This window comes from Toxorhynchites rutilus, chromosome 2 (assembly GCF_029784135.1).
Source record: "Toxorhynchites rutilus septentrionalis strain SRP chromosome 2, ASM2978413v1, whole genome shotgun sequence".
NCBI classification, from domain to species: Eukaryota; Metazoa; Arthropoda; class Insecta; order Diptera; family Culicidae; genus Toxorhynchites; species Toxorhynchites rutilus.
The window spans coordinates 199833495-199861255 of NC_073745.1; the positions used below are offsets into that span (position 1 = coordinate 199833495).

General features: G+C 38.1%; 2 protein-coding genes across 5 annotated transcripts in view; one reads left to right on the forward strand and one right to left on the reverse strand.

Moving 5' to 3' along the window:
* The window catches only part of LOC129765174 (poly(rC)-binding protein 3), a 675323-nt gene that overhangs the window by 131209 nt on the left and 516353 nt on the right, over positions 1–27761 (forward strand). The window lies entirely within an intron of this gene.
* LOC129766595 (uncharacterized) lies at positions 24367–26016 on the reverse strand. The gene has a single exon (XM_055767170.1). It carries the CDS (start codon positions 26014–26016, stop codon positions 24367–24369), a length of 1650 nt encoding a protein of 549 aa, XP_055623145.1.

Consider the following 27761-nt stretch of genomic DNA (forward strand, 5'->3'; position numbering starts at 1 on the left):
AATTTCGTAGTATAAGGCGATTCAATGCAGTTGGAATTTTAGCAAAATGATCCTAAGTTTTAAGTTTGATATAAAATAGCATTGTTCTATTTTTTTAAGAAAAAAACGCTCTTTTTGTAGACTAATAAACCCCGTCTCAAGTTTTTGCCGCAATGTTTGTAATTTTTTTTTTTTAGAATACTAAGCTCTTGTTATTGGATCTCTTTTGAAATTGACGAAAAAATCAAATAAAGGTGGTTTCGCTAAAGCTACAATTCAACATTGTACAAAATTTAAAAAAAATGAGCTTTAGAAATTACTCATCGATTTCCTGTGCGATCATTATTTCTTAAATTATAGATAGTAAAAGACGATAGGGTATTTTTTATACAATCGAAAAAACGTTCTTCAAAGCATATTAAAGCTTAATAACAAGTTTTTTTTGGTTTTCTGAATGTAAAAAGACTTCTTTTTCTTCGATTATTCAGTCTATTGCACAAACACACATCAATGAATATACATATTTTCAAATATACAAAGTTTTAAAATCACTTAAAACCCTTTGTACCGCTAATTTTCTGTTGAGTTAATATAAGTAGAGAGGGGAAAGGCATGCAAATAGGCTTGAAATAGAGTATACTTCAATTAAACCGAATTAATTAAGAGTTTGATGTGTTTTTGGAAGGAAATCGCTCTACACATATGTGCACCTGGTACTGCGTCCAGGTGGCAGTAACAAATACTGTAAAAAATAGATCGACGTGAAAATATGAATGGGAATTCCAATTATTTCCTAAGCGTCAGGCTATCGTGAATAGTCCATGTTTTGTTCCAAGCCTAACTGCGATCCAGAAGTTCAGTCCATGTCTTATGTCCATATTTACAAGTAAGCAAACGCCTGCATCACATCAAGACTTTCTCTATCCCCTAGTTTGCAAATTTTTTGGTGACAAAATAATTCTCATTGAATCACCCGATACATGTCTGCTAAATTTCGATACTGCCCTCTGCTTCACTTTTTTTCGTTCGTAGAGTGAATAATTTTGTAATCAGTCATATGTAGTTCATTGATAGAATCCTGGGCTAGTGATTCTAATCACATATTTTCCATACATACTATGGGTCCTATTATAGAAATCGAATCGATACGAATTTTGCTCGTTAGTTCTATGTTACTATTATAGATACCGAGCAAGTCGATAGTATCGACCGAGTGATATCTATCGGTGCAACTGTCATAATTTTTCGAGTTGTTTGGTTCACTCGTTGCTTATCTTCAGAGAATAATTTTGTTTTTGTTTTCGTCCCTGATATTTTTCTTTGGGAAACATATCAGAAGCGCTGAAATTTATGCAATTCAAAACATGAAATTCGAGCTCGGTAAGAAATTATCTCATTTAATATGTTCATAGGGGGTCTCCGTAGCCACATTGGTTGCGCGTTCGCTTAGTAAGCGATCGATCGTGAGTTCAAAGCTCAGGGCCCTCATTTGGCCATCTTTGTGTTGTTACAGAATAACTACGTCCACGCAACAATCATCAGCGATGGAGATCGATCCACGGTCGAAATTAGATCGATTCATCCATACAACTGCTCTGCTCTGCAAGAAACATCAGGCTGCTGTTCTATAAATAACTCAACAATGATCAATCAACTGTCTCCGCTGTCCGGTCTAACTAGATAATGGAAGAACAAATAGAAAACTCTTACGCCTAAATGGCTACTGTGTAAAAATGTGTACCATATGCAATGGTATAGAAGGGAATACTCTAACCCCGAAAAATGGCAACTGTGTAATGTGCTAATTATAGTTATGATAAATATGTGACATGTACACGATTAAAATTCGGCCCTGTTACAGCTAAAATGCTAATGAGCCTAAAATAAAAAAAACAAAAGGGATAAAAAAAATATGTTCATATGTCCTTAACCCTTTCATTACGGCAGTGTGCTCCGCCGAAGTGCTACCCCTGTACGGAGCACTGCGCCGAAAAGTATGCACATCGCGCTGGTGTGATCGAAGAGCAGTATAAATTTCATGTCGTCTAAAGACGACGCTCGTACACACAGCTCATCGTGCGGATGTCGTCTATAGACGACGCTCGTAACGAAAGGGTTAAGTATGAAGCTGATTCATACATTGAAACGCTGTTAAAGAATACTGTAAATGTATGAAACTATTCAATTACGATGGTTACGACGTATGATTGTTATTTAATGCTTAACCCACTAATGCCATGCTCTTCAAATCTTTTAATCTCTATTTCTGAACATTTCAGCTCATAACTACCCGCTTAGGTAAGTACCAGCTAACGTGGCATTTCCTGTCCGAATTCACTGTATCCACATAAGAGAAAGTGTAACCGGTGCGGGCACTTAATCACCCACCACATTTCCTGCTTGGCCACATTTTTATTCTGGCTCTTCCTTCCTCTGGAGAAAACGTTTATTTTTATTCCTTTCAACCTATCACTGTAAAAAACGGTGCAAAACGGTTCCGCACCGGAGCGGGGTGGGGAAATTAAATAAAGCGAGTAGATAAGAACAGCAAATTTTTATTCCACGCTCTCGTGCATTACAATCCCCATCGTTCAGACGTGGAAGTGATTCATTTTACGGTAAATTATTGAGAACAATTCAATTAGACATGCTTTTAGCGTTTCGCAGGCGGTCCAATACAGACGACGGGAACAAACGGAAATCGGCCTCTGCGGCCTGGCGGGGAACCGTAACGGGTGATGAGGGGCTTTTTTTATATATATAAAAAAAGTATCCGTCTTCGCTGAGTAGCAAGAAAACGGAAAGCCTTCGGAAGGAATTTAAATCAAAGCCGTTATGTCATTCTTGTACCGTCCTCACAGACTACATACAAAGTCATCATCTTAAGTGCCTTTGCGGGAAGGAAGAGAAAGGTGTCCTATTCTTCGCGGGAAGACGGCGCGTTCATAGCGCAGGTGGAAGGTGAGTTCGTAGCAAATTGAAAGTTTCCTTACAAGATGTTTTGCTAATACTTCGCCAGGCTGACAAGGTTGACTGGGAACAAAGAAGGATTAATATAGCAAATTGAGAACTTTGTGAGTTACTTAATAATGATGATTTATATCGTTTCGAAACATATTATTTGTACGGAACGATGAAGCTAAAGCAGTTGGTTATTCGAATGTGGCTTATGAGTATCTGGAGGATTTAGCTCGACATGTTGTATATAAATACTGAAACCTAATCAATATATGAATCAATAAGAAATTTCACAAAAAAATTAAACAACGACTGTTTTCGAATCACTCGGTTCTACAAATGTATATCACCTAAAATAAAAAATGGCTCAACTTATGTCGTTCTGTCCGTTTCCTTATTCAGGCATTCCATGCTAAACCAATACAGTGGTTCTTAGATTTTCATGATAAAAATTGTAGTTTTGTTACTTATCGCAAAATATAAGATCCGTATTTTTTATTGTTTCACCCTATTTCCATTTTAGGGTGGTCCAAAAAATCAATTTTTCCTCCTTTTCCCAAAAATAACTTCTTTTGAAACTACTTGATCGATTCAGATGAACAACATTTCAAATTGAAATCAATGAGCTAGTCTTCTTTGAAATAAACATTACATTTGCAAAAAAAAATGGATTTTGTTTACATCAGGGCTTACATCAGGAATTCTCAAAGCGGTAGATATTTGTTTCTCACCACAAATTCTTGTATAAAACCTTCAAGATACAGTATAAGTTGTGTAATGTGATCCAACTTGACTTCCAGTAGAATGTATTATTGTTGTACTTTTAAAAACTCAACAAATAGATGATAAGTCCGTATGAGATGAATAATTGGCAAGCGCATTTGGCATTTGCTTTCTGTAATTTGTTGGAACTTGAATACACTCATTTACTAATGAGTAATTTGTATGAACATATTCACAATTAAATTAATATTTTTATAGTTTTGCATCTATTTATTTTGTTGAATTTTGATGAGAAAACGATGTCAACTTTACCCGCTTAACCCACGGTCAGCAGATTCGTCAAGAATCTTCCAGATTTTGGTAAAGCTTCCAGATCGACCAAGACCGTTATTTGTCTAGTCTAGACTTTCCGTACTTTGTCCAGATTTATCCAAATTCAAATCTGCAATCACATTTGCCTTCATTGAGTTGGTTTGGAAAGTTAGTTTGTGCTAGATTTATTGAAACAGTTATTCAGAATGGTATCACTGATTCCACCGAAGGGATTGGGAGGCCAGACTTAGCAGGCTTTGTCAGAGCACAGATGAGTATACTGATTTTTACAAAGTATGTACCGTTCTGAATCATATTTCGGACAAAATCATATTTCGGAAACTTTGTTCTAATATCTTGAAATGCTGAATGCACTGATGATATAATTATCATATTAATATCACAATTGCTTCTTTAGAGTAATCCCTTGATTTCACTATCATTTCACATGAGAACTACATTTAAAATATAACATAATCGGCAGAAATCTTACAACACTACTCATTATCGTTTGTGTTTGACGTTTCCATAGCGTGAGCACGTAGAATTTACCCGCTCATAAATATTTAAATTTCTCCCGTGTTTCATCAGTTCTCATCATTGTTAACAGTTTACTGTGATTACTTGGTAAGTGTTTCGCAGGTGACTATAAAATATAATCAAATGTAATGTAATTTTCGTCCAAAAAATAAAAAAAATAAAGTGTCCGTAATTTGAATTCAATCTGTCCTAAGTTTGATTCTTATTCGCTTAATTTGAAAAGCCTTTTAATCGATAATTTTTCTATATTTTCAATCAAATAGGTACCAAAGTAGAAAGCTTAAAAGCATATCGAACTAATTTATTGAAAATATCAACCAAATAATACCTGTGCATAAAGTTTAGATCTGTTTTCTGTATCGTATGCCTCAAGCGTCCGAAATATGTTTCAGAACGGTAGTAACGACATAAAGTGTCTTGGAGGATCGAAGGATTTCTTGAAGCATGCTGCGACTGAGAAGGACAAAAGTGACTGCAGTGATCACGATTGTTCTCGGAGATGGTCAACACGAAGAGCCCATTAGTAATTTGCGGAATACAAAAAGTTCAGTTTGAATGCCGACGAATCGACGGATCTGTCGAAGAAATAGTCACTAGCATTAGGTAGCCGTACGCTGTTTGTCCGGAGTCCAAATAATTGACACATTTTGACAGCTAAAGTTTGTTTTGAAATTTGTACAAACACTATTTTGTTTGCCTCTCTTCAATAATCAACAATGGCAAACAATGTGAAATATTGAACATAGAAAAAATCGACTGAAATATTTAAGGTAACCTAACCAAGTACCGATGGGTTCGAAGAACAGACCAAAAAATATTTTAGGCATCCAATAACTGAACGACTTTTCAGCACGGTATTGGATATTTTTTTCACAAATGAGTTCATGCAAACGCTATAAGGTCAGCATAAAGTAGTGTTTAGAAAACGTGTAGGTTGGGACAACGGCTGAACTACTCTTTAGGGAGTACGTAAACGATGGAAAAATATCTGTTGATCGGCTCAACGAATTTAAGGCTAATGTAATGCATCAACTTCAACTTCAACGACTCTTTTATGACAAATCTGACCATGCTGAACCCGTTCAATGTCTTCAGAAGAAAACATCTAGTCATTCTACAGCTTACCGAAAACTTTGGTAAACTGGTTCCCAGAGAAATGATTGATGAGAAATTCACAGAGTTGTGCAATGTTTATTTTTCAGACTATTCTCCAGATGAACGAACCAATGTAGCCATGTTTTGGGGTAAGGTTCTAGTCACAACTAGTTGGTGAAATGGAATTCCCGCCATTAAGAAAATTTATCCCAAAAAATTACTGAACACCGAAGAAAGTGGTTTGGTGGACATGTCTGTAACCATCAAGTTTAAGTATAATGCGTCGATATATGATAAGAAGAAATAATAGATTGATTGATTGTGTTGAATGATAGAGACTTCAACCTTTTGTTGTTCTAGTCCTGAGAAGGGCCCTTGTGGACAAACTCAATCCAAACTTATTCTTCATCTGCCTTGAGAAAGACACTTCATTATCATTGCTTCCACAAATATTAAACGCCATTCTCGTGAAAATGTTTAATAAAATTCGCAATCTATATACACACTCTGTCCAACTTCTATAAGACCATCCTGATTCTATTGCGTTGCAAAACAAACAGTTAGAGTTTCAACAAGATACATTCATACATTGTTGAATACTTAGAATAAAGTATATTCAATATAAATTTCGTTCAAAAGACTTGATGTAAAAGCTATCTTGAGCTTTCCGGTTGCATAGAATCCTGCCCAAATCATGCACAAACCTCCACCAATATTCCTAGTTGAGAAATACTGTTCCTTCATCCGTAAATCACACCAGTACCCGTTGACACCATGAGGACCATCCAAATTGAACTTTTTTTCGTGAAAGAAGATAACCTATACATTGCCTCGTCCCACTGTCGATACATGTGAGCTTCGGCAAAACTCAGACGTCTTCCGATGTGAGATGGTGAGAAGAGATTTAACCTTTAAACCCTCTTTATGTGAGGATTTTTTACCAAAATTTGACGAATTGTCACCCAAGCAGTTGAAATATTGCTTTATTTGCACATGTGATTTTGGGATATTCGAACCTGTTCTAGCTATTTCCCACTTATCCCGGTCAGAGAGCTTCGATTTACGTGGAGCTCTCTCCTTCTTACCGTATCCTTGAGGATTCGTCAAATAATTGAGCACTACTTGATCGATCGTCCAATCCGACGAGAAATTTCTCTGATACCAACATTTTCTTGGTGAAATGCATCGATTTGTCTTTCTTCTCTCTCCATGAGGACTTTTCCCTTCGGCATTTTGCAGATTTAAAAGATCAAAACAACTAAAACAACGGAAAATATAACTGTTATTATAGAAACTTGACAGTTGGAAATACCATTTGGTGTTTGCGCAGACGAAATTTATCTTCATTTGATGGAAATAGATTTTTATGTGATACTAGCAGACCCGGCAAACTTTGTCCCGCTCTAAATTTATTTTTCGTTATCACATCCACGTTTTCTTTTCTCACTAAGCGCTGTTCATGGGGCCAATCGCAATATTCATTGATTGATCTTCTAATTTACCCTTTAAATATTCCTTTCACTATAAGCATGGGATGCTTCTTACGACTTCATTGCACTCACTGAAACATGGCTTAATAACAACACACTGTCTAAGCAGATTTTCGGTCCACATTACAATGTCTACCGACTGGATCGATCTACGATGAACAGTAATAAACTTCATGGAGGTGGAGTCCTTCTGGCCATTCATTCAAGAATTCATTCTCGTGAATTGCTTCCCCCTAATGAGCCTAAGATTGAGCATATCTGGGTGACTGTGTCGCTGAGCCTCCACACTATCTTCATCGGAGTTGCATACGTTCCACCTGACCTCACAAATGATTCATCTGTGATTGAACAACATATTTCATCGTTAATTTGGATTACTGAACAAATGAAACCTCAAGACAATATTATCTTGCTGGGTGACTATAATCTACCAGGCATTAAATGGACCCTCAACACATCGAATTATTATCACCCTGATATCCTGCATTCGACTATGCACCGCCAGACCGAGTGTCTACTCGACAGTTTTAGCTTCGCTGGACTATGTCAATTGAATGGAATCGTCAATGCAAACAACCGCATACTTGACTTATGCTTCACCAATACTGAGCTCATTTCAAACACAACAGTGATCGAGTCACCGTTTTCTTTGGTGAAGGTGTGTCATCATCACCCTCCGCTCCTCATTTCGTTGCGTGTCTCGCCTCCACTCATGTTTGCAAGCACAGCTGAATCGGTCCATTACAACTTCAACAAGGCTGACTTTCTATCAATGAATAGATTTTTTCTGAATATTGATTGGAACGCCATTTTAGATGCATGTGATGCTGAATCTGGCTCTCTTGCTTTATCAAATGTGTTGCTCTATGCAATTGACCAGTTTGTCCCGAAGAAAAGAATCCATAATATTCAGCAACCTCCGTGGTCAAATCGTAATCTGAAATATTTGAAAGCAGCGAAGAGATCCGCTTTGAGAAATTTCACTAGATTTCGCTCGTATTATTGGAAAACCCGTTACGCGCTGGCCAACAGCATTTACAAACGTCTTAACAAAGTTTTATTTGCCAGTTATCAGAACCGCGTGCAATCCACTTTAAAATGTAACCCCAAGCGATTTTGGGAATTTGTCAACAACCAAAAGAGAGAGTCCGGTCTACCGACAGTGATGACACGTGGAAATGTAGTAGCTTCCAGCAGAGAAAGTATCTGTGAGCTGTTCCGGTGCCAATTCAAGAGTGTTTTCGTCAAGGAATGTCTTAATCATGAGCAAATTGTCTCCGCAACCGCTAATATACCTCATCTTGCAACGTTTGGATCACCACCTATAATTAACCAGAACATCGTCAAAGACGCCTGCCATAAGCTGAAACGTTCTTCCAACCCTGGACCAGACGGAGTCCCCTCCATTGTTTTGAAAAAGTGTACCGATAGTTTGTCTTACCCACTGAGTCTCCTTTTCAATCTCTCCGTAGATTCTGGCATATTATATGGCAGATATATGGAAAAAGGCTTATGTCTTCCCGGTTTTTAAGAAAGGCAGCAAGAAATAAGTGCAGAACTACAGAGGGATCGCTTGCTTATGTGCAATATCTAAGCTACTAGAGCTCATCGTCTTGGATTACATCTCCTACACATGCAAGAGCTATATAGCTGAACAACAACATGGATTTATTTCGAAGCGATCAACAACCACAAACCTAGTTGTTTACACATCATCTATTGCTCGTGCTCTACAGTCGCGTTATCAAATAGATGCAGTTTACACCGATTTTTCGGCGGCTTTCGATACCATCAATCACCAGTTAATAATTGCCAAACTTAATCGTCTCGGTTTCAACGGCTCCTTTCTTAAATGGTTGCAATCCTATCTGGTAAATCGACAGATGTCTGTTAAAATTGGCGACACTATTTCCAAGACCTTCAGTGTTACTTCAGGTGTTCCCCAAGGAAGTCACTTAGGACCATACATTTTCCTGCTATTTCTGAACGACATCAATTTTGTTTTGGATTGTCAAAAATTGTCTTACGCAGACGACTTTAAATTGTACTATTTAATTATGCAGCATTTCTACAGTCGCAAATCGATGCATTTGCTGCATGGTGTGACAAAAATAGAATGATTCTAAACCCCACCAAATGCTCAATTATTTCATTCTCGCGTAAACGCACTACAGTCCACTTCAATTACAAGTTGCAGGGCTGTATATTACAACGAGTCAATTGTGTCAAGGACCTAGGAGTTATGCTCGACTCTAGGCTTACATTTCGTGAGCACATTGCATATATAACGACGAAATCATCCAAAATGCTCGGATTTATGTTTCGTGCAACAAAACACTTCAGGGACAAGACCGTATATTGTTCCCTCGTTCGTTCGATACTCGAGTATGCATCAATTGTTTGGTCACCATACTATCAAAACAGCATTCTGCAGCTAGAAGCTATCCAGCGCAAATTCGTTAAATTTGCTCTATGGAATCTACCTTGGAGTGATCCCAGCAACCTTCCCAGTTACGAACATCGCTTTACGAATTCCCTTTAAGAGCGGCGGAGAAGTATTTAACCACCATAGATTCATTTATTGCACCCTGAAACCTCCGCATGCCAAATTTCATTCCATTTGTTCGATTAATTCTCGAGTAAAGCAGAAATATGTGTTTCATTTGTATGGTAGCCCTCATACAAGTCTCACTACCGTAAAAACATTTATTGCACCCTAAAACCTCCACATGCTAAATTTGGTTTTATTTGCCTGATTAGTTCTCGAGTAATGCAGAAATTTGTGTTTTATTTGTTTGGCATCCCCCTCTTAGAGAGGGGGTGGAGTGTCTAATTACCTTAGAATTATTTATTGTACCCTTAAACCTCCATATGCCTAATTTGGTTTCATTTGCTTGATTAATTCTCGAGTAATGCAGAAATGTGTGCTTCATTTGTATTAAGTACTTTTTTTCTCTATTATAGTGACTTTCAACACATTTCGGAACTCATTGATTTATAGCCAATTCCTTCTCAGTAGATCTTACGCTTCAGGTTTGCCCAGAAATCGTCAAAGGAACGCAGCTGGGAGACGTTGGGCAGGTTCGCCGACTTGGGTACCACAACAATATTCAGCCGCTCCATCTCCTCTAACGATCGCTTTGAGTGGTGGGCCGACGCCAGATCCGGCCAGAACACCGCGTCTTTGCCCTTATGCTATTTCTTGATGAATTTCCGTTCACGGTCAGTCCAGAGCTAAAGAAGAGCGGCTTTGACCTCGCTGATTGTCAGCCACAGCAGCACCTTCTTGGGGAACTTGGTGTGTAAAATAAACTTCACTTCGGAGCTCACTTCCTTCGTGGGGAAGGAAAATACGAAGTGCCCTGCCAGTCGTTGCCATCCAGGGTGAGATAGGTCTCGTCATCCATCACCACCACCACGTCGCGATTCGCCGGGAAAGTCGACTTGGCCATCTCATTCAGCCGCTGCCGTTGCGTCATTGTCTGCAGCTCCAAGACCAGTGGACGGAACTTCCGCTTCCTGACATGTATGTCCATGTTCGCCAGGTACTTTCTCACTGTTTGGCCGGCTGCACCGATATCCCGACCAAGCGCACGCAGCGATGTAGCCACTTTTCCTTCGATCTTCCTCTTCACCATCCTTTGGAGCTACTCGTCGCTCAGGGTCGTCGATTGTGATTGTTGTCCAATAGTGCCAAGATGTTGTAGATGCCGGAACGGACGTATCCGGCGTCCACAAAGTGTCGCACGATGTCCGTTTTCAACACGGCGGGGTACCGTACTTTGAACGCGCACACTTCTAAACGGAGTAGCTTCATTGTTTCGCCATCATTGTTAGAGTTCGACTGATAGAGCTGTAAATTTTTTTTCTGCTGACTCATGGAATACTATGATTGATGCTGCATGGGTAGTTTCGTCAGTGCATGTAAGCCTATGAAAAATTGGCAGCTTTTGTCCATTTTTTGAATGCAAACGTTATCTGTTGAATTTTGTAAACTGTGTTTTTATTTAGTTAGACAATTTCATGAATTTCGGCAAACTTTGTACTCCTGCGTAATTTTGTGAATGAAGTATATAATCTTCATCAGACTTGTTTTAATCGGATGCCAGTGAAGTGTTAGTTTTGTATGTCATTACTGCCGTTCTACGCATAGTTGTTCCATGCAGTCTTCCGAAAAACACTTACACATGTCCACGCGATGTGAAAATTCCATGTTTTTGTTTGATCTCGAACATGATTTTCGCTAGTGTTGAATGTCTATCCCAAACACGAGCAATGATACACAAACATAAACATGTGAAAACAAACACGATGTTTATAATTCAAGAACATCATGTACAAACATATCACCCGATGTCGCAGTATTCATTGCATTCGTTTCGTTTCTTTTCATGCACGGAAAGAAATTATTCATCCTAAAACATTTCTTCTTAGAATACTTTTTCACAGAAACGAACTTGAAATTTAGTTCGCATTACTCGCATTATTCGCCTTGCATAAACTAAAAGGCTCTGAGTTCAAGCACATTTTGCAAGTCTGCTTAAATAGTCCTTCATTTCGTGCAAAGAAAACATTCTCTGAATAGAAAGAAGCTTTCTATGAGAATTTTTTTCCGTGCATGTTGCCAATTGAAGTTCGGTGAACCGACCGCACAGCGGGCGACGTCGTACAAACGCTGGCCAAATAAATAAATAAATACCCAAAAATTAGTTTTAGATGCAAACTTCAGCGGCACACAGCAGAAGAAATTTCAGCGGCTGAAACACACCATTAATTTCTCGATGTCATCACAAACTGAATGAAGGAACAAACTAAAAGCTACACTTACACTGCACTACATATACTATGTGTGTATGCGATTGCATCACCTTTTCTTCTCTTCTTCTTCGCTCGTTTTATAGCTCAGGTCGCGTTCGCCACGAACAATCAGTATTAGCCATTTGTAAATATTCTCTAGTCAAAATTGTGGCTCCCGTGATCGAGTGTTTAGCGTCACGCCTAACATGTCACTGCTGAAAAATACTGATACTTTATATTCGATTAAAATTACAGAAATATTGTAATCAAAATTTGTTGTGGGTAACTAAACATCTCCGCCACGCTCTATTCAATTTTAGTACTTGTTCAAATATATATCAACTGTGAAGAACTCTGATATCAATCGACGTTTATTTAGTTCAGAATAAAGAGGTTTATTTTATTTGCCCAATATTTTTGATGAAGCACCCATTGTTATGATAGGAAAGCATTTTTTCCATGTCAGCAAACCAACACACCACGTGTTAAGTGGTGGTGGTGTGGTGTCCGATTCGCTTCTGCCGGTGCTTGGGGTGAAAATGCAAGAGAAACTGTACACCATGTTCGAACATCATATTAAACATCGTATGTCCAAACATACTACGAATACAAACATGTCACATTTTTAAACATAAGTACGAAAAAATCATGTTTGTATTCAAACACAAAACTACGAACAGCAGCGTGGACGCAGTGTTTTTTGTAAAACATGGAAGACTGGTTCCATGTTCCAAAATCAGCAACTGAGAAAAAAAGCATTCAAAGTTTTCTAGCATATTTGTCTACTAGAAGCTTTAAGCATTTCGGATTAGCAATACATTGGGGTTTTTTATAAGCAGAGAACTACTGTTTAATGAAATGTGAAAAGATCCCTTCATTTGAATCGATCAATCTTGGTTTTAGGTTTAAAAATTCATGGTGAGACAGTTATGCCTAGAATATCAACATTGGTCAGTTGAACTTGATGTTGTTTTTTAAGTACTGAGAACAAAAAATAAGTTGTTTTGTTTTTTTTCCGAAATATTACATGAAAACATCGTTTTATGAAGAAGGGAGTGATCTGCAATACTTTACAGAATATAAATCCCATTGTTATTAGGCATTCGCCAATAAAGAGTACACGTGTTCTATTAAACTTTTTTTTATTTGTTTGAGAATTAGTTCGTTCTCCCAAACCGGAAATGAGACTTAGTCGTTTTTTCGGAATGCAAGGTAAAACTAAAATGATCATCATGAATTTTCATACGGGACTTCCTGCGAAATGTTGATCTACTCGGACTCCATCCAAATATCCAACCCAAAATTAATTTTTAGCACATGTTCTGGCATCCCGATTGATTACATTAAATGAGTTTAAAAATATCAGAAAATGTTCTCAAAAGTCAAGAGCTAGAGTCAAATCGGAAAACCGGTTATGCGAATTGTCTGTTTTGGTCATAAAGAACGCGTCTGCAACATTTTAACCAAATAAAAAAAATACAAAAATATAATTTATGAAAATTTTCGTCATTTGCAGTGGAACAGCTCAGTACTAAATTAAGCACCGCATCACTAAAATGTTCGGTAAATGATGGGATTTTCGTATATTCCTTTCTAGATAATATTGTTGAATATCTAAACTTCAGAAATATGAACAGAAAAAACAGGAAGTGGGTTATATCCATGGTATAACCGCAAGGGTGACGTAGGACTATCGTTGATTTAGAGATCATTTGTATGAAGTTGAATCTGAATTCATTCTGAATGAATGAATATTTGGAGAACTTCGAAAACGAGAGCGTTACGTTGGAGGCACAAGGTTTTATGCATCCAATATTGGATACGGAAATATCCTACTGATGGGGAAGAATAATCTTCAGAAGCTATCCTGTTGATTGCGATTGATTGAAAAATCACAAAACCTAATGTATTTGGTACAGTGTTACATGGATAGAAAACATTCAAATAAACTCCTTCACATGAATGTATTTCTAAATTCCTAGAGAAACTGGCAGATTATTTTCCGGATCTTTCTCGATCCAAACGGAAAGAATTCCGTGCGTGTATGTGTGTGTGTGTAGCGGCTGCTTCGAGATCTTCCCGGGGAACCGTTTGTAGCATCACTCTCCTCCTGATGGATTCCCATCTGGCCTAAGGTGCACAAACAGGCTCTTGGTGACACCGTTCATCCGCGCTTTCATGATAAATGAAGAGCTTCACCACAACAGCGACAACATGCTCCAATCGCTGTTCAATTAGAACTGAGTGGATTTCCGAGCGGCGCTCGCTTATATACCGATTGGTGATTTCAATAGCCTATTTTGAAAGCAAATTTAAGACTATTGAAACAAGTTTTTGGATCAGAAAGTAACAAGTATAGAACGCGTAGACATTTTATCTTTCGAATGAAGTGTTTATCATACCATTTCGTTCAGTTGTTTAGGAGCTATTAACACTCAAAATCTCGGTCTTCGGCGTAACGCTTTCGTTTTCGAAACTTTGATTTTACACCCCAGTATAGAAATGAAAGACGTAGTCCTACGTCAAAATCGTTTTTTTATTTCTAGACTAGAATACCCCTTCAACGTGGCAGGGTACAGTCGTTGTAGCTAACTTGTTTCATAAGTAAAATCTTCCCGTTGTGGTTGGTCTTGAAAAAAAATGAATTCCTAGATACAACTTGTGACCCTAAAATCAACCCTAAAATTAAGACCACATCTATAGAAATAGAGCTCCCAGTACTTGATTCAACCAAAAGGAGGAGCAGTAGCAAACTTTCGCCGAAAGTCGAAAATTGAAGCAGCGTTGGCGAACCATTATCATTATTATTAACAAATAATCGATACAAAAGCAACTAACAACAAAGCCAATTGTATTGATTCCCATTTTTTCCTATATCGACTTGCCTAGTGCTTATTTCTCAATACACAACAATCATTATTGGCTCGTCAAGACTTATCGCGGTTCTTTATCTTCATTGTACTGACATCTCGTTCAAGCTTCTTAAAGCACCTCCCAGTCAAGGGTCTGAACAATGATCTTGATTGAATTCAAATTTTATTATAACGAGCACCACAATCGCAACCAGCATGAGCGCAAGCCGACCGTTGCCATACTTAAAGAGGAGCTTGGCGATGGTTTGCCGACCCAAGAAAAACACAGAATGGCAAAATCCTTTTCCTTTCACATCCAAGCGAGCGGAACTAGATGGCGAGAGGATAGCTAAATACAAAGGAAAGCACGAAACCGTGCACGTGGTTGGAAATACTTGTGTGCGTATTCAGGGAAAACTCCTCTTATTGCTCTCGATCCCCCCTCCTTCCTGAGATGTACCATCTCAACTTACCGGTGGACGGTTCCTTATCAACGATAATGCGATAAGTGATTTTTTTCTCCCATTCATACACCACTCGTTTGAAAAACAATCCACTTCCATCCGGTCGTCATGTTTCCGTCAGGATTGCTCGCCGCTTGCAGTCGATTGGGTGATGTTATGAAAAAACAGCGATGGAAATTGAATATTATGAGTTTTTATGCTCAGATAGGGTAAATTTCAATAAAAAAAATATTCAGAACACTGAACGGATAACTGAACAAAATAGATGGATACTTCAAAAAATAACTTCAATAAAAGTCGACATCTCGGGTCCTCTAATATTTAAAGTACGTGTTCTCTGTCGGTGGGTTATACTTTCGCTCATATCTTGTATCAATCAAAAAGCGTTATCCAATAAACGTCGGTAATATTTTCATGATCTTTCCAATTTCCGTAAGTATCCTTTTGTATGTTTTATGATATCACATAAACTTAGTTTAATTGGAAAAACATGCTCTCCTCACTCTGAGAACGACGCCATATTTATTTTCACTCTACCTGTACCTTTCCAGTTTGACGTGGGGTTTTACATCACCCAACCACGAAACATCTCTCCGTATGCAAAGGCAAATTACGTGTGGCAGCTTGATGGGCACATACTTTACCATCTTGCCAACCTGTCTGAAAAACCTTCTTCTGTTCACAGCAAGGAATATGATGCGGTGGAAATTATGATGAGTTTAAATTCGGAGTGAAGTCGCAACTCGCAACGGATACCAAGTTTCAGCAGGCGGTAATAATCCTGCAATTCATTGTTTTGCTCAATCTTCTTCTTTTTTTTTCTTTTGCTCAACAACGATCACGTACGTACACACAACCACACAAGAGGTGGGTGTGGGTGGGGTTTGAACTGTGAAACCGCTTTTGGCGGAGTTGAAGTGACGTTCGCAAAACAATGCCAGGCTTAGGACCACGCCAGGCACAAACGATTAAAAGCGATGAGCTGCTGGCAAAATAAAAAGCAGTCAAATTAGACACGTTTCAGTTTGTGGGTACCGAAGTGCTCCTCAACTCGGATGCCTCCCGTAAACAATAACCGTCCCGATGTTCATATGAAATTAATGACTGAATTGTTTCGCGTGAAAACACATCAAAATGCAAGCTGAGCCTAAATTTTTGCTTTCTTGTTGATGATGTATTCATTAAATTCCATAACTGTGTAAACATAAAACATGAGCAAAATAGCAGAATATCGGAACCCCTTTACTGTCAAATGTACAGTGACTTGGCACAGTATCGTTACACTGCTTGATTTACCTTTAATTTGAGAAAAGAAAAATAAGTGTAGGAAGCGTTTTATTGGGACATTTTTGAAGTGCAGATTTTTATGACAGACGAACTTTGTCCCGTCCAAAACTTATTTTTGATTGAGATAATTATAAATATCGACGTTTTCTCTTGACTTTGTTTGATCGTACATTCGGGATTGATAACAAATGACACCACTCGAATTTTATTTATAATATATTAAATATTATAATATGTTTGAGATTTAGAGATTGAGATTATCATTGCATTATTATAAACTCGATTCTTTATTTTGTTGTCCGGCTTCAATAAACAAAGATGAAGGCTTTCCAACACGCGAACTTGCCGCATAAGATTGATCAGAACAAAAGCATGGACATTCGAGATCAATTCCACATATTTTCAAAGATCACAGACGGATTTCATGACAACTCATCTTAGGAGTTGGCTGCATTATCTCAGATTTCAGTGAAACGTTGTGGGTGTAAAGATATTGGTAATTTAAGCATCTTTGCATACTTGAAATTTCCGAAAAAGATATGACTATTTATTGCATAGGGTAAAATTTTTTTTCTTACTTTTTTACAAAAAATTTAAAACATGTTATTAACAATATTAACACAATAACAAATTAAAATTCATTTTTCTGAAAAATATTTTTTTTTAATTCTGAAAAAAATAGATACGAATAGCCTTTACAGTTTCCAACATGCATCGGAAGTTGGGCACTTTTATAGGTGAAAAGATTTTCCAACAACAACTTTTGATGTTTTTTTTTGAAAGATTGCTATTAATTATATTATTTACAATTAATCGTGATATTTTTATGTGTGAATTATCGCGATTTGCATATTCTGCAAACTTTTTCTCTATTTAGAAATATGTCAAGAACTTCAAACGCGAGGGCTTACACACAAAAATGTTACGAATAAAACATTACTATTTCGGAATTTTTTATGCAAAAATGTATTTCAGAAATTATAAAAAATCTAAATTTGATTATAAAAGAAAAAAAAGTTCATTTTTTAATGAGATCTGAAACTTTGTCGAATACACTGTATCGCTATCTCTACTTGAATTTCAATTTCAGTGTAATTTTCTCATTTTTGGTATTTTTTATGAAAATTAAAACAATTTCCTATATTTCATCCTTTGACAAAAATTTTGTAGTTATCATAGTTTTAATTTTTTATAATTTTTTTGTAAAAAATAAACACAAATTTTTTGACCCCTTTTAAAAAGTAATCTAATTCGTTTTCGAAGATTTCAAGTATGCCAAGATGCCTGAAAATGACCAATGTCTTTACACCTACAACGTTTCACTACAATCTGAGATGGTGCTGCCAATGGTCTGTCGAGTTGGCATGAAATTCGTCTATAGAGGATAATAACGACCACATACAAAATAAAATGAAATCACCAACCAACGCAAGCAAACACACAGCCACAAACCATATCATTCTACTACAATCAACCTTAATGCCAATATTATACAGAATTATATTTATGTTTCAACATTCTAATTACATCTCAATTACATTGTTTCACCATTATTTTTACTTAGACACTCCTCCCCCCTCTCTAAGAGGAGGCTGTAATAAGAATGAAACACAAATTTCTGCATAACTCAAGAACTAATCTAGCAAACAAAACCAAATTGGGTATGAGGAGGTTTTAGCAGGCAATAAATGTTTCAGGGTGGTTTGACACTCCTATCCCTCTCTACAAGAGAATCGAATTTTATGTATCAGAAATTTTTTTACGATGGTATGACTCCTCTGGAATGGAGTGGGGGTCGCTTAAAAATAATACACATAGTTCAACCAAACACGACAATCGTAAATTTTTGGAAAACTCTGAAGGAAAATGGGAGAACTCGGAAAATTCAATTCGCATATGTTCTACAATTACATATTGACAACCGTTTTTAGTCCATTTGATGTTTGCGCTAACGAAATTGATCTTCGTTCGAGAATGGAAATTAAATTTAATGTGATAAAACACACTCCTATATCGCCTTCTATTTATATAAATAAAAATAGATCGCCGAATATGTTGATAATAGCAAAACTCGAGACAGGAATTGTCCGATTTAGGGCTGTCTTTATTCTATCATATTTTTTGTATCAAACATTTATTCCATGTAACGGAGAAACATGTTATACGCAAGTGGTTGAAAAATCATGAACGAGAATTGTGTCTGAAAATAATCTGATATTATAATGACGAGTTTTGGTAGAAGTACTAGGTATTTTATAGTAAAAGGTATTTCTTTTTCAATCAATGAACAATTCTGCGATTGGAACCATGAACAGCGCTCAGTAAGAAAACGTGGATGTGATAACGAAAAATAAATTCCATATATCATATATATGCTTCACCTGTATAAACATATATTATAAATTTAAACTTTAGAGCCCAAAGTATTTTCCCTTATACTATTATACGAAAACCATGGTTTTCTCATATGTTTTTTGATTTTCTAATATTATGCAAAATTTCGCATGCAAAAAAATGTGTGCAAGTTAAGGTAAGATAATGTGTTTGAACGTACAAATTTTTCAGGCATATGTATTTGGTATGATTGAGAAAAAACAACAGAGATATAATTTTCGGCTATGGGGGTCTAAGGTATCAGGTACGGGGGTCATTCTGGAAAAGAGCCTCTTTCCCAAAACAGTTTGAGAATCCCTGGTATAGAGCATCGGTTTTGGTGCCGCCTGGTTATTACTCTCTCCGGGGACAGATAGACCTAGACCTCGATCCAAGGTCCGAACCTCGGGGATCAGTGAGGCTAGACACTGAAGGCCTCATCTCCTCTGACTAGCTCGAGGTTGAGGCCAAGCTTGTTTTGACCGATTTCGCGACATGCGGCCGAGCATTTCCGATTTTCCTTCAGTGCGCGGCTCAAACGCATCAATTGTCGTCGGTAGAGGTCCCCCGTAATGGTTTCATTCGGTTTTAGCAGCCCATAGTACACCACACCCAGCTGGTCCCACCAAATAGACAGCATAACCTTTCGGCCGTGGATATTCTGCGCGGCTGTCGATGTTGATGTATGGCCGGGGTATCCATACGTTGTCCGACGTTTAGGATTGTCGTAATGGACCCACTTTTCATCGCCAGTAACGATTCGATGCAAAAAACCCTTTCTTTTATATCGTCAGAGCAGTTGTTCGCACGTGAAAAAACGGCGTTCGCCATCTCGTGGCTTCAATTCATACGGCACCCAATGTCCTATCTTTCGGATCAATTCCATTGCTGTAAAACGGTCGGATATGGTTTACTGAGCTACTCCATATGTATCTGCAAGTTCTTGTTGCGTTTGTGACGGATCTTGATCGAATAAAGCCTCCAATTCTTCATCTTCAAACTTTTTTGGCGGTCCGGAACGTACTTCGTCTTCCATGTCAAAATTACCACATTTAAACCGTGCAAACCACGTCTGATACGTTCGCTCAGTTGGATGACGGTCACCATAAACTTCCACCAAAATGCTATGACTTTCCGCATCTTTTTTCTTCATAATGAAGTAATGAAGTAATACTCCTCGCAAAAACGCTCTCGTTGGTACGAAATTCGATATATTCGAAGTGGCAAACAACTATGTTATTTACGCTTCAACTTTTTGACATATACTGAAAAAGACGCGTAATGACAGTAGCTTTCCAACGAATGTCTGGAAGTTTGATTCACTGGAATAATAATCAAGTTACGCCATCTGTTGTTAAACCGAAGAAACTTACCGGTACACCTAATAAATTTGTATCTGTCGGAGTTGGCAGCCCCCTATGGATGATGCGCCACTAGCATAATGCGAATTATGGCAAAGATATGTGTATGAGTGTATGTAAATAGAGAAGGCGATAGGGTAATTGTCAGTGTAATGTTTTGTTATCTATAGAGTGATTGTTGTCTTTGAATTTCAAATGGAAAGTATAGATTTAAAAGAAATAATAGGTAATAGATATAGAGTTGAGAAAGGAAGTTAGGGAAAAATTGTTGAAAGTCTAGTTAGTCTCAGTCCAGTAGTCAATCCGTTCACATGTAAAAATAAATGTACTTCCTGGTAATAAATCCGTGTAGTTTGTCAAGTACCAAGCGTTTTTAATTGTTGGTTCGAAAGTGAAATTGTGATAAATTCCCTGAGCTATCGTTGGTGGATCGGGTCGATCCAGACAGTATCTGTAAGAAAAGTCTTATGAATAACTTAATAATCGATCTCGTACGGACTTCAACCAGGAAATTGATATCTTTTTCCTTGCCCGCGTCCATTTCCAGTAGCTCAAGAAAACCATTCTCCTCTATTTTTCAAGCGATTATTTGTCCTTCTCTAGTATTTCATTTTTTTTCTTCATATTATAGAATCAAGGAACTGCAGTTTTTTATGGTGAATATGTATGTGCAAGGTGTGTGGAATATCACCAATTTCAACAATTCACATGCTACTTATGAACAATTTCAATGCTTTTCCATCATTCCTATATACTAATTTGAGCCTACATAAACAAAACAGTAACATGGTGGAGAGCAAAACAGACGAGAAATATTAGGTTGAGAAAAAAGTAATCCATTATTTTCTCGATAGCTGGCTTTGATAATCAATATCTCGCGTAATATCGATCATACAATTTCAAGTAAGTTTGTAAAGGTGACATTTCACACTAAAAAAAACTTTCGCTGTTTTTTGTTTGTTCCATTCAGTTGTGAGTTACAGGGTGTTAACAATGAAGGTCGACAAAGAGAAAATTCGACACATTTTACACTTTTACTTCTATAAATGCGAAAATGCAAGCCAGTTCGCTGAAATCGTGAATGGCGTTTATGGTGGCGATACTGTAACAGTAAAATATATATTTTTTTAAATTTTTATTTTAGTGCAATACACTAAGTTAAGATCTCAACTGTCAATAAATGGACCGTTTGAAGCTAACGATTGACCAGAAACGTTCAGAACTGGCTAACAGAAGAGGTGTTATGTTCCATCAGGACAACGCAAGGCCCCACAATTCCGAGAACTTGATAGGGATGTTTTAATGCATCCACCATATAGTCTGGACCTGGTATCAGGTGATTACCACCTTTTTCTCGCATTGCAAAATTTCCAGAGTGACAAGAAATTGGAATCAATAGAATATTGTAAAAATCTATTGCTAGAGTTTATCGCCGATAAGGACCAAAACCAGACATTATGAAGCTACATTTAGAGTGGCAACAAATTGTATAACAAAACGGTGCATATTTGACCCAAATCGGACAATTCGAAGCATATCAAACATAGTTTTGAATTTCACCCAAAAATAATGGATTACTTTTTCCCCAAGGAAGTATTGTCTGATGTCTGATGATGACTTGATGTTCTAATCATAAGTTTTGGTGGAAATATCAGGTTACTTACGGACATGATTGAGTGTTTTAAGTAGTAATAATTTTCATCTATTTTTTTAGTAATTTTACTCTGCCTCCGGATCCGCAATCCTGATAGAGGAATAATTGATTCCTTCCACGGTATATGTGGACACTGAATATTCGTTAGTGTGTACTGTGTTGATTTCCGAAAATTTCATGTGTCACAACACGTGGCTCTTTATCTTTAACCTGGAAAGGAAAACCTGTGCAGTAAATTGAACCGGCTTCTGTTATTCGTTGCACCTTTTTTTATCGAACTCCAATTCCGACGACGAAGAGTTAACTGTGAGAAATTTGAGACGGTAACCGAGAGAAGTCTTCCCAAATTAATCGATCCGGTGATATATTCCGTTATTTATCGTGCGTAAACCTTATCCGATTACTTTTTTATGTAGCAACATGCAAAATTATCTCGGATAAACAGGAGAGGCTAGAACTTCAAATACCTAAAGAAGCCTAATGCACTGCTCCATAAAACACCACTGTTGCATTATCAAACGAGTGAGTGTGTGTGCCCTCTTTCAGATTATCATCCCTGAAAACAATTTTTTTTATTCTTGTATGAAAATAATTGATTGATGTTCTTTGCTTATTTTAATTCATAGTACTTACTCTTACTCGACCAGTATTATAATTATTTCAATATATCCACAAAACATAGAAAATCCATATCAGAAAAAAGTCTCTTAAAATTCCTTGCAGGAAACTTGATTTTCTTTTTAAATGATATTCATTCTAAACGAAAAGTTTAGTCATCGTTTTATGTAAAAATATGTTTATTTGTCTTTAAAATGTAGTCCTCTATTTGCTTCATGCACTCATGCAGTTTCTCCCAGTTTCCTTTTGTCAAATATAGAGCCGAATATCCAGCTACCGAATATTATTACAGAAATGATGTGGTGCTAAAATACAGAAGCACTCTCGACCAGGCGGCATTTAAATCGGCGCGCTGCCTCCACCGAATAAAATTGCATGACTCTGTGCGATTTTTATCTTGAATAATGATGATCATGGTCATGGTTTGAATTATAGAGGCTTCGAAATTTCACAGATTATTCGCCTCTGTTTTCAGATTTGGCACCATTACTAAAAGACGTAGTTCTACGTCATAAAAATAGGTAACGATTTATTAAAATAAAGTAACACCAGATGAGCCAACCAAGCTAGAATAGTATAGCTGTTCTAGAAGAACCATTTCTGAACCAACTGTCCCATCGCAAAGCAGGAAAACAAAAGGAAGCCGAACGGTGAACGACGAGGATTTGAGTTATTTTCTTGGGGGAAACTTTTTTATGCGGTCCCTATCTACCGCACAATTTTTTTTTTTCAAATTGTGTATCAAACACAATTTTTTAAAGCTACTGGCGAAGTTTTGCACGATTTTGTTTGTGTGGCCCCTATCCTCCGCACAAAAAAAGGTTTGCCTGTACATATTTTGAAATCGTTCTGTTCCCTTCAGAACGCACATCGCAGAAACCTATTCACTTTCAAAATATGTTTGCAGAGTTGTGCTGTACAATTACAAAAATGATATTGCACATGGTGACGTTAAGCTTAGAATGCTACAGAAAAACTCAGAAATCACTATAACGGAGGCTCGCCTCGTTCGTGAGTACCGTTTTGTCTCATATTCCGAACACTTATGCTTTGATGGTCATTAAACAGTGTCTCATTACTCAAAATGTTACTTTTTCGCGAAATTAGATTGATTTTTGGATACGATTGAGCCTTCTTTTTCACTTGAATGCAACAAAGCTGATTTACAAATGCATATTCATGGTAAAAAACTAAAAAAATGTTTCATCAAATTTGTCTCAAATTCCGAACATCGTAACTTTTTAATTACTTGACCGATTTATTTGCTCGATATATCAAATCAAAGCCAATTAGCTAGTCTTTATTTGAAAAATATTATACTCACAAAAATTGTATTTTGTTTTTGTAATTATTGATTTTATTTTATTTTCATAGGTTCTATTTTTTAATAATTTTTTTCTTGAGAGCTGAGGTTTTTTTACATAACATATCTAAAAAACAGAGATGTGTTTTTTTCGTTTTTGAGTTATGATTTTTCAAAGATGAGATGTTTTGGTTGCGGTAGCTTATTGGACAGAAGATAGGAAAATGAGTGTTGCGATAGATTTGATGGAATTCTTCCAGCGAAAATCAACCAATCGTATTTTTGGTGTGATCAGCTTAAAGCTGTTAAGTAGATTTATTTCAGCATAATAAATAATTCTAAATTCATTTCAAAAACTCACATTTCAGTCTCCTTACAATTCTCGCATCACACAGAATACATTTAATTTCGCAATAAATTTTCTTTTCACTACAATTCTATAATTCTCTTTTGTTTACGTTTTTGTTTTGTTCCTATCCATTTGTTTACAATGCATTGACACATTTAGTTCTTCGGTTGTCCGTTAGATGTAGCCGATCACGTTGGCTACCATTACAAATCTATACGAGGGGCATTTGCGGCGAACAGTCTCCCCCCCGTGTTGCCTTAACTTCCGGTTCAGTGTCACCCGATTTTTCCACGTCCAGCAAAGCCAGTCTTGTAACAGGTCTTTTTAAAATCCCTACGGATGTCTTCACCTCTGCACTACGTGCTACTCCGTCTTTTCCCGAAACTGTATGGATCACTCGTCCACGTAACCACCGGTTCCGGATATTCTCGTCCACCACAAGCACCAGGTCTCCCACTTCGATCTGTCTTACGTCTTGAAACCACTTCGTCCGTCTAATAATAGTTGGGAGGTATTCTACCAACCAACGGTGCCAGAATTTGTCCATCGTGTGCTTAACCATGTTCCAACTATTTTTCAATGCCATTCTTTCATCTGTTGATAGCTTCTTCGGTTCTCTCACACCATTGGAATTGAGAAGCAAAAAATGGTTGGGCGTCAACGATTCATGGTCAGCCGTTTCCAGCGGGATAAACGTCAATGGTCGCGAATTGACCATGCTTTCAGCTTCTGCCATCAAGCAAGCAAGCGACTCCTCGTCTAGCTTCCGCACTATTGGAACGCATCCAAGTGCTGATTTTACGGTCCGCACCATCCTCTCCCAGCAGCCCCCCATATGAGGATCAGCGGGAGGGTTGAAACGCCACTGGGTTTGGGCATTTGTGAATGTACTACCCAATTCAGAATGAATCCTGCTGATTTCGTCCTGTAGCTCACGACTTGCTCCTACAAAATTAGTGCCATTGTCGGAGTATATTTCCCGAGGGGAACCCCGTCGTGCAATGAATCTCCTAATTGCCTTCTTACACGAATCCGTGGTTAAACTGGCTACTATCTCTAGGTGGATGGCTCTTATAGTGAGGCACGTGAAAAGACACACCCATCGTTTGACTACGCGTCGTCCGACCTTCACCAAATACGGACCAACGATGTCTACACCCACGTAAGTGAACGCCCGTACATACGGTTCCAATCGTACCGCAGGTAGCGGCCCCATTTTAGGGGCAATCGGCGTTGTCTTGTACACCCGGCACCACATACACCGTTTTCTAATAAGGCGTACTTCCACTCGCAGCCGTGGGACATGGAATTTCTGACGCACCTCATTCACTATGGTCTCATCGTGTGCATGTCTGTAATTCCTGTGGTAAAAATCCAGCAGCAGCTCCGTAATTTTGTGGTTTCTAGGCAGAATAATAGGGAACATCGAGTCGTAAGCCATTACTTGCGCGTCCGCAGCTCTACTGCCTACTCTCAACACCCCGTATTCGTCCGCGAATGGTGACTGCTTTAGTAGACAGCTAGAAGCTCCAATTTGTTTCTGGTCCCCACCACTCCGTTCTAAATTCGCCTTTAAGATAGCAGCTTCATCCGGAAACGCTTCAGATTGCGCGATCAACCACAACGTTCTCTCAGCTTTGCGAATTTCCACGCTAGTTATCCCAACAGTACCCGTTGATTCATTATTCTTCGAAGTTCGCAGGTTATCCACAAAGTGATGAACATATGCCACCGAGCGCAACATTTTTTCAAACCGCGAAAATCTTTCAGGATCTATTAGCGGTTGCCTGACCAGATGACTGCACACATACGCCTCCCGTAACTCCTTGTCACTTTCATCCGTATCATCATCCGGAACCATCATTATATCGGTATCGTTGTTATAAAGAAACTCGGGTCCCTGGAACCAACGGCTTTCTATGTTACACGAAGGACCCTTTCCCCATTTGGTGGCTTCATCTGCCACGTTGATCTTCGTTGAAATCCACTGCCATTCGTCGATGCTCGAAAGACTTAATACATATTTCATCGATTCTGAATGCGACAAACTGGCGATACCGACGTGTGTCCGATTTTATCCAGGAACAAACCGTCGATGAGTCGCTCCAAAAACAGGTTTTCTTCACCTTTGTCGAGTGATTCTCCTCGATCGTTTTCCGCAAGCGAGCTCCAAGTAACGCTGCCATCAACTCTAAACGAGGAATCGAAACTCCTCTAAGTGGTGCGACCTTCGTTTTGGACGAAACGAGAGCCACCCTGATTTGCCCCCGATCTGAGATGCGAAAGTACGCAACTGCTGCATAAGCCTGGGCGCTGGCGTCCACGAACACGTGCAACTCAAGACTATCGAAGCTTTCTGGATCATATCCAGGAAAATAGCACCGAGGAATACGCAATCCGGTCATGTTCCTCAGTATTGCCAACCATTCCATCCAGCGAGTTGCAATCTCCATTGGAATGTTGGAGTCCCAATCCCTGTCAGTTCGCCAAACTTCTTGGATAAGGATTTTCCCGTGGATGACAAACGATGCCACCAGTCCAAGGGGATTGTAGATGCTCATGACTAGCTGAAGCATTTCCCTTTTTGTTGGGATCACGGTACCTTCCAGTAGGGTTCTCATTTCTTCGCAAAACTGCAACGAAAACACGAATACATCTTCCTCTTGTATCCACGCCATCCCCAACACTCATTCAAACCCAATGTTCTTCTGCGGTAACATGGGTTTTGAAGATTTTAGGTTCTCTTCCCCTAGCTTCTCTAGTACGCTCCGGTTATTCGACATTCAATTGCGAATATGGAATCCCGCTCGTTTGTGGACCTCGATTACCTCTTGCGTCACCTCAAAGGCTTCCTCAGCTGTGTCAGAACTATCTACGTAATCGTCCACGTAATGTCACTTTTTCACTGCTGCCGCTCCTCGTGGAAGTTCTGCTTCTTGTTCACTAGCGTTCAAATTTTTCACTACATCTAGTTTTCCTGCAAGTCTAATATTTTAACAGTTTTTCAAAAAAGACCGGCTAATTGGCTTTGATTTAATATGTCGTTCATCTAAATCGGTCCAGTAGTTCGAAAGTTTTAAATTTTTGAAAAAAGTCAACACTTAAGCTTTGTTGGCTTTTAAAAAGTGCCTCGTTATTAATGGTACGTTAATGGTACTCTTGCGCGAAATCGAGAAAAAAAAACTAATTTAGTTTAGATACAATAGAGCTTTTTTTCAATTCACTACAATAAAACTGATTTATAAAATAAATATTCATGCTGAAAAACTAAAAATATATCACTGACTCGAACTCTGAACAACAAAAATGCAAATGATATGTTCCGCGTATCTTTGGAAGGTTCGTAAGGTAATAAAAAATAAAAAAAATAAAAAATAAAAAATAAAAGGGGCTATATACATATGCCAGGTGACAGTTTAAGAGGGTGGGGGTTGAGGCATTGGTCAAATATATGACACGTTCAGGTCCGGAGTCTTTGGGAACAGCTGACGACTTCATACGTCAATCCACACGAAACCTGATTAAGCAAATCCATTTTACTCTCGTTGGTTGCGTCTGCGACCTACGTTTTGATGGAAAAGAGCATACAAACATTTGTTAACAAAT